General features: G+C 42.2%; 1 protein-coding gene across 2 annotated transcripts in view; it reads right to left on the bottom strand.

The window, feature by feature from the left end:
* Window positions 1-7,500, bottom strand: part of LOC143023548 (uncharacterized) — a 36,562-nt gene that overhangs the window by 940 nt on the left and 28,122 nt on the right. For both annotated transcript variants that reach the window (XM_076182104.1, XM_076182106.1), the window contains 2 exons: window positions 7,279-7,500; window positions 1-2,921 (listed from right to left, as the gene is read on the bottom strand). The exon at window positions 1-2,921 is cut by the window's left edge and continues 940 nt beyond it; the exon at window positions 7,279-7,500 is cut by the window's right edge and continues 21 nt beyond it. In XM_076182104.1, coding sequence (XP_076038219.1) covers window positions 2,344-2,921; window positions 7,279-7,500 — 800 coding nt within the window. In that variant the 3' untranslated portion in view covers window positions 1-2,343. The remainder of the gene's footprint in view (window positions 2,922-7,278) is intronic.

Here is a 7,500-nt window from a genome sequence, read left to right as displayed (position 1 = left end):
CACAAGGTTCCAGAACTGTATGCATACAATGGATCCAGGCAATGCAGTACTCGGAAAGCAAAAGAAAATGATAAAGCATATCCTTCCTGTTCACTGTAGAAACCTTGGATTATGAAAATATTCTCAATTACATATGGGCTTTACTCACGCAGTAGTGAGAATCACGGTCCAGTCACACTATATTTACAATCCAAATACTGTATTATCAAATATATATTGATGGTGTATATATATTTCCGACCACACTCATGTCAGCGTTCGGTCATGTACATCCAGTAATATTTTGAAAGAAATTCAGAGGTAAAGTAGGAGTTGCAAAGTTTGCCTCACCATTGAGATCACAATTTAAATAAGGTAGAGCAGTTATCCTTCACTGGACCGGGATAGTCACTATGGTGTGAGTAATGTCTTGGACTCCTGTCTCCAACTAAAGACGCCTAGGCCCGAACTATTCATTTTCCATGGCTTACTACTTCAGTTTCTGTTACATTGTGACCTCACAGATCACTTGCTAACCTGGAATTAATTACATTATAAGGTTACATCACTTGTGACTCATATCAAGATGTGGGAGCCCGCTGTTACCTGCTTCACAGTAGAGTTGAAAATATACAAATGTTTTGCCAAATTACTACCATGATTTTTCTTTTTTGTCAGCAGTGATGTTTTACTTGGAGAACTTTAGATGGTTGTTTAAATCTAGATTATAATTTATTTTGGTTTTTCCTTAGCTTTGGTAACCCGGGCAAAAACTAATTTGATGACAAGTTTTGGTCATCATGCAATGACTACAGGGGTATACAGACACCAACAAAACACCGGGTTAAAAGCCTATGGGATACTTTTGTTTTCTTTCACAATCTGCTCTTATACCAGAGTTTATAATACGCGCCACTCTTTGGTAGGGCATTATTCATCCAACACATTGGCAGGGATATGAGTACAAAGGAAGATTAAAAAAAAAAAAAAAAAAAAAAAAAAAAAAAAAAAAAAAAACGGCACTTGTCTCTTTTGGCACCTTGCTGTACCTCACATGAGACATCATAAAATTTTCGGATTTCTTGTACTTCCATGGACATTACAGACTTGAAATCTTCTTGGATCATGGTCATCTGAATTTGCACTCATAAGAAGAAAAAGAAAAGAATTGAAGTGGTTAGAACCACTCAGAAACAATCTTTTGTGAAAAATAATAACATTAATAACAATAATAGCAATAATGAATAATAATGATAATTATGATGATTATTAGATTACCATGTTTTTGCAGTAGTGGGCTGCTACTTATACGACTTTTAGCGTCAAGTAGGCCAGCATAGTACACTGAAAAAATAATGGCCGCTACCTGGGACATCGATCGTCAAGAAAGACAGCATAATAGTCATAAGTATTGCAAAGAATAACATTTTCTTTTGGGAGACGGGACGATGAAGTCTTTCTGAAGCTCGTAAAAGAAGTGAATATAATACACATGCACACAAATGTGTACAGGCATATATGTGCAAGGTATTCCTTCATTACAAAAACGGACATTCGCATCACATCTCAGTGTTCTCTACGTTTTAAAATATTTCCATTCTAGAACAAAGTGTCACCCACAAGTTTACGAGCCGGATTCTTTCCACGAAAGCATACTTTCAAATAACTTGTCCTGCCCCGTATTTCGTTTTGACCGAAGCTTTCGGAGCATTTCCATGCTGACGCAAACAATTATCATTCTATATGACACATCTGAACGTCCAGTCCTATCATCACCATCTTGACTTGGCAGTATTAGTTGCAGAAGCATTAATCAATAGGTTCGACTATTCCCTTCTAATTATTCACAATATGTCTTTAAGGCAATAGTATTTCAAGTTTCAACTCTCGTATTTTCCTCTATTTCTTACAAAGGGGTATAACGTATTGTACAGCAGCAGCAATATGCGATGGTTTAGCTTTAGCGGATATTGCATTGATCTAGCAAGATACACATAGCACCATGGCGGACTCGGATGAATGTATCTCATACAGGGATACCATATATATTCATTTGTATATATGTATATATATTTATATATATGTATATATATAATTTCTATATATAATTTTTCATATTCCGGTTAAGATATGGCCTCTATCATCCTTATCTTTGTCGTCGTCAAGGGCAACACTTTCTTGGAGCCACGACCATTTCACTGCTGCCCTCTATGATCTGAAAGTAGAACCGGAGCCTGCGCCAATTGTTTCAATGTAACTATTTTTGGAGGGAGCAACCAGATCATTTCCCATCGGTTTGAACGCCGACCCTTGACAAGGTTGCAGGTGACGTCAAGTAATCGAAAACGGCCGAATGGCCATTTTTCAAAGAAAATATTCCTGAAGAGATGAGTCTAGTCTAGCGTCAGTGCAGCATTTTTCATCCTCTGTATTATGACCTGAGTCGTGGAAGTCGCACTCGGGGTCAGACGGGTCAATGGTGGTTTCCTCCAGGTTGGACAGGAAAGAGACGTCCGATACCCGGGCGTAGTCTTTCCTTTGGAAAGGTCTACGACTTCGAGGGCTTCCGTATCGTTCTGGAGCTACGTCGGGGAGATGAGGACGAGTTGGATGTTGTTGTGGATTTCCATATCCCTGAGACAGAGGATGATCGTGAATGTCTCCATCCCCGGGTACGTTGGAGATCTTGTTACCTGTCTCCGTACTCGGGTCCTCCTCCAAATCTGATATGATGTTATACCGAGTCTTGTGGTCTGGCAGGTTGGAGGTGAGGTCGTCCGAACTCAGACTGATGTTATTTGCCAGAAGGATCTCTTCAAAGCTGCACTGTTCATCCTCAACATCGTCCTTGACCGTCACGTCGGGGCGCTTGTTGGATAGGAGTGGATCGTCCGGTTTCCCTCCGCTTCCACTCAGGATCCTTGGGGACGTACCGCTCGATCCTGTACAAGAGAAAAAAACTGTTAAAGACGAGTAGATATAGTAGAATTAAAAGACAAAAAGGGATTTCTTACAAGTTCTCTTCAACACAATGATATTGATAGTTGGTTACAGGTTGAGGACTGGTCATTTCTTGTTAGCTATGGTTGTCGGTTTTTGGTTGTTGGCTTCTTGTTGTTCATCCATCGCTTTTGTTATTTTGTCTTTGGCTTTTCTTTGTTGGTTTCTGTCTTTTAAGTTTTTGTTTTTTGGTTGGCGAATTTTCGTTGTTAGATATTAAGTGAAGAAATAAGTAAGCGTGTAGTGGAGTGGAAGGAGGTTTCATCAAGGTTGATGTGGATGAAGGTGAAGCTGGGAAGGGAGATGTGGGTTTTTGTAAGTGCGTATGGGCCTGGTAGTGAGAAGAGCGTAGAGGAAAGGGAGGATTTTTGGGTAGATATAAATGAGTGCATAGAGGGATTAGGGAGAAATGTCAATGTAGTTGTATTGGGAGACCTTAATTCTAGGGTAGGAAATGAACCAATAGACGGAGTGATTGGGAAGTATGGAGTTCCAGATAAAAATCGTAGTGAAGAATTGATGGTGGAGATGTGTCTTGAAAGAGAGTTGATGATAGCAAATACAGTGTTTAAGAAGAAAGCCAAACATAAGTACACATGGGAGAGGGTGGTGGATGGAAGGGTTGCAGATAGAGCTCTAATGGACTATATAGTGGTAACCTGGAGTATGGTAGGAAGAGTTAAGGATGTAAGGGGAGAGAGTGGGGGAATATCAGATCGTTTTCTGGTGGAAGGTAAATTGAGAGTGGAGAATAGGTGGAGAAAGAGGAAAAGGGCAGAAGCTAGGGAGGTACTTAGAGTGAACTGAATGAAAGGAGAATGAGTATAAGAAGAAGCTGAGAGAGGAGTGAGAGAGAGTGAAGGATAGAGTAGAACTAGGAGTGGAGGGAGTCATAAGGTGTGCAAAGATGGTGTGTGGAACAAGGAGGGCGGGAGGAAATAGAAGGAAGGGTAGTGAGTGGTGGGATGAGGAAGCAAAGAGGGGTGTAGAAGAGAAGAAACAGGCATTCATAGATTGGCTACAAATTAGGACGAGGGAATAGTATGAGAGGTACAAAGTATAGAGAAGGGAAGTTAAGCATAAGATAAAGGAAGCAAAGAGGAGAGCAGATGTGAAATGGGGTAAGAGTATGACAGAAAATTTTGAAAGCAATAAAAAGATGTTTTGGAAAGAAATTAAAAGAGGAAGAGGAGGCGAATCAAGTAGAGAAGAAAAGGTAAAAGGTGCAGATGGAGAGATGATAATGGAAGAGAAGGTAAAGAGAGGAAGATGGGCAGAATATTCTAGGGAGTTGCTAAATGTGAAGGAAGATAGTGACGGAAAGGTAGTTGGAGTGGGAAGTGCTAAGAAAATGAGAGTGATGAGTGAGGAAAATGGAGGAGAAATAGGGAAAGATGAAGTGAAAGCAGCTGTTAAGATGATGAGAGCAGGTAAGGCACCTGGGTTGGATGGATGCTATGCAGAATGTCTGAAGAAAGGAGGTACAGTTATGGTAGACTTGCTGGTGAGGTTATTTAATGTTTGTTTAAGAGAGGGTAGAGTGCCGGAGGACTGGATGAGTGCCTGTATAGTTCCGTTTTACAAAAGAAAGGGGGGCAAGTGTGAGTGTAGTAGTTTCAGAGGGATCAGCTTGTTGAGTGTAGTTGGAAAGGCTTATGGGAGGGTTTTGATTGAGAGGATTAGGAGAGGAACTGAGGGAATAATTGGTGAGGAACAGTGTGGTTTTATGACAGGGAGGGGTTGTGTAGGTTAGATTTTTGTGGTAAGACATATGTGAGAAAGCCATAGGAAAAGGTAAGGATGTTTTTTGGGCTTTTATGGATCTGGAAAAGGCTTACGACAGGGTAGACAGGAGGGCACTGTGGGAGGTATTGCAGATATATGGGATAGGAGGAAAGCTGTTAAGAGCAGTCAAGAGCTTTTACGAGAGTAGTAGAGCTTGTGTTAGGATTAGAAATGGAGAGTGAATGGTTTGAGGTAAAGGTGGGACTTCGTGAGAGATGTTATGTCACCCTGGCTGTTCAATCTATACATGGATGGGGTGGTGCGAGAGGTGAATGCAAGGGTAGTGGGTCAGAGGTTGGAGATGGTTAAAGAAAATAGAGAAAAGTGGGAAATAAGCCAGTTGTTGTTTGCTGACGACAATGCGCTTGTAGCAGGATCAGAGGAGGAATTGAGGAAGTTAGCGACAGAGTTTGAGAAGGTGTGTGAAAGAAGGAAGCTGAGGATAAATGTGGGAAAATGTAAGGTGATGAGATGTACAAAGGGAGAGAGTGACAGCAGGCTGGAAGTGAGCATTAAGGGTGAGAGACTGGAGGAAGTGGATAGTTTTAGATACATGGGTGCGAATGTGGCAGGAAAGGGAGGAGTGGGGGTGGAGATAGAATGTAGATTGAGAGAAGCGAGTAAATGCCTTGGTGGATTAAAAAGTGTAATGAGAAATAGACGTCTGGAAATGGATGCTAAGAGGAGGTTATATGAAGGAGTGATTGTGCCAACAACACTGTATGGGGCAGAAACATGGAACATAAGAGAGGATGAGAGATGAAATGTCTGAGAAGTATGATAGGGGTTACTAGGCTGGATAGAGTGAGAAATGAGGAGGTGAGGAGAACAGGGGTGGAAAGGGAGTTGGGAGATAGGGTTGATGAAAGAGTATTAGGATGGTTTGGACACATGGAAAGAATGAGTGAAGAAAGATTACTAAAAGAGGTGTGGAAAGCAGAGGTGGAAGGAGTGAATATGAAGGGGTGTCCTGGGATGAGATGGATGGATGGAGTGAAAGGGGGGTTACAAAAGAGAGGAATGTCTGTTTAGGAAGGACGGGAGAGGACAGAAGATAGAGGTGAATGGAGAGGGGTTGTGTATGGATGATGCTGTGATGCATGAGGGGGAGTGGGTGGGGGATGGGGGGTGAGGAAGTATGTATGAGAAATAAATTGATGCAGCCCCAAGGTATTTCTCCCCGTCTTCTCTTTTTCTGCATAAGGGGACGGAGAGGGGGGGGGTCGCCGAATTTATGAAGTGGCCTTGCTGTGGATGTGCTGTGTCTTGCGACACTGCTTCTGACCCAGGGCATTGGACAGGATGCAGGGATGACCCGTCATCTAGGAGGTGCCAAGATAAGAGGGAGGGAGGAGGGTGGAGGGGAGTGGAATATATAGGGAATGGAATGGGTGGGAGTGGTTTCTATGCCTTTTTCTTTTTGGCTACCCCCCCCCCCCACCCCGTGTAAGGGGGGAAAGCCTTTGGTATATGATTGTATGTAGATATTGGTTGTTTTACACGGGAGGGGGGAAGAAAGCCTTTGGTATATATATATATATATATGCATGTAAATATTGATTGTTGGCTGTAGTCTGTGGTGTGGATTGTTATTGTTGTTGGTAGTGGTAATGTTACTGCTACTTCTACTGCTGCTGTTGGTGTTACTATTACTGTTATAACTACTGTAGTTTCCATTGCTACTGCTGCTATTGCTGCTATTGCTGTTGCTAATCCTGTTACTGCAGCTTTTATTGCTGCTGTTTGCTGCTCCTGTTGCTACTTTGTTGCTTCTACTTTTGTTGCTGCTGCTACTTTTGATGCTGCTATTGCTAATGTTGTTGCTGGTGTTGCTGTTACTTGTGTTGCTGTTGTTCCTACTGGTGCTGTTTCTATTAATACCATTTCTGTTGACAGTGCTCCTTTTGTTTCTGCTCCTCCTTCTGTTGCTATTCTTGTTAACAATGTTGTTGTTGGCTTTGCATATGTCGCAATTGCTGATGCTCTTGTTGCTGCTGCTGCTGTTACTGGTGCTGCTTCTGTACTGTGCTGCTTGTTACTGCTGCTGGTGTTGCTGTTGCAGTTGTAGCTGTTGGTATTATTGGTGGTATTGTTGTTTTTACTGCTGTAATTGACAACACGTGCCGTACCTATAGATTTTGCTCCGGCTTTGGGTAAACATTATTCATCCAAAAGATATACTAAGGACAAAACTTAGTCTTGATCAACTGAAGACCCTTTCCTCCAGAAATCACCTCTGGGATGAGTAAAAGCGTATAGTATTGGCCAGAAATAACCTTAAGAACATAAGAATAAAGTAGATTGCAAGAGACCATAAGGCCTACACTAGGCAGTTCTATGTCCATGACCACATGTCATCCCCATGAAGAAAATTGTCTTTTTCCTAAAACGACCTATAGTTTCAGCGCTTAATTGGTGTCATTACTGCAAAAAAGAGGTGTGACGTTATGCTAGTATGTCTGAAACCAAATATCAAATAAAGTTTCTGAGAGAAAATGCTCTTGAAGGACTTACTAGGAAGCAGCGGCATTCCTTCAGTTTCCTCCTCTTCTTTTCCTGCGGCGCTGAAGTTATTGCGGTTAACGGGGGCGAACGTTGATAGGGCGGCGGCACCGGCGGTATTACAAAGCTGCTCTCCATTATTACCACTTCCTCCTCCTCCTCCTCCTCCTCCTCCATCTCCTCCCCCTCCTCCACTGCCGCCTCCGGTCAAGAGGGTCCCGCACTCTCGCATGT

Source organism: Oratosquilla oratoria, unplaced genomic scaffold, assembly GCF_046742065.1.
Source record: "Oratosquilla oratoria isolate Oo_2021 unplaced genomic scaffold, ASM4674206v1 SCAFFOLD50, whole genome shotgun sequence".
Classification (NCBI taxonomy): Eukaryota; Metazoa; Arthropoda; class Malacostraca; order Stomatopoda; family Squillidae; genus Oratosquilla; species Oratosquilla oratoria.
The sequence above is the reverse complement of the archived record's forward strand: the minus strand, read 5'-3'. Positions and strand labels throughout refer to the sequence as shown.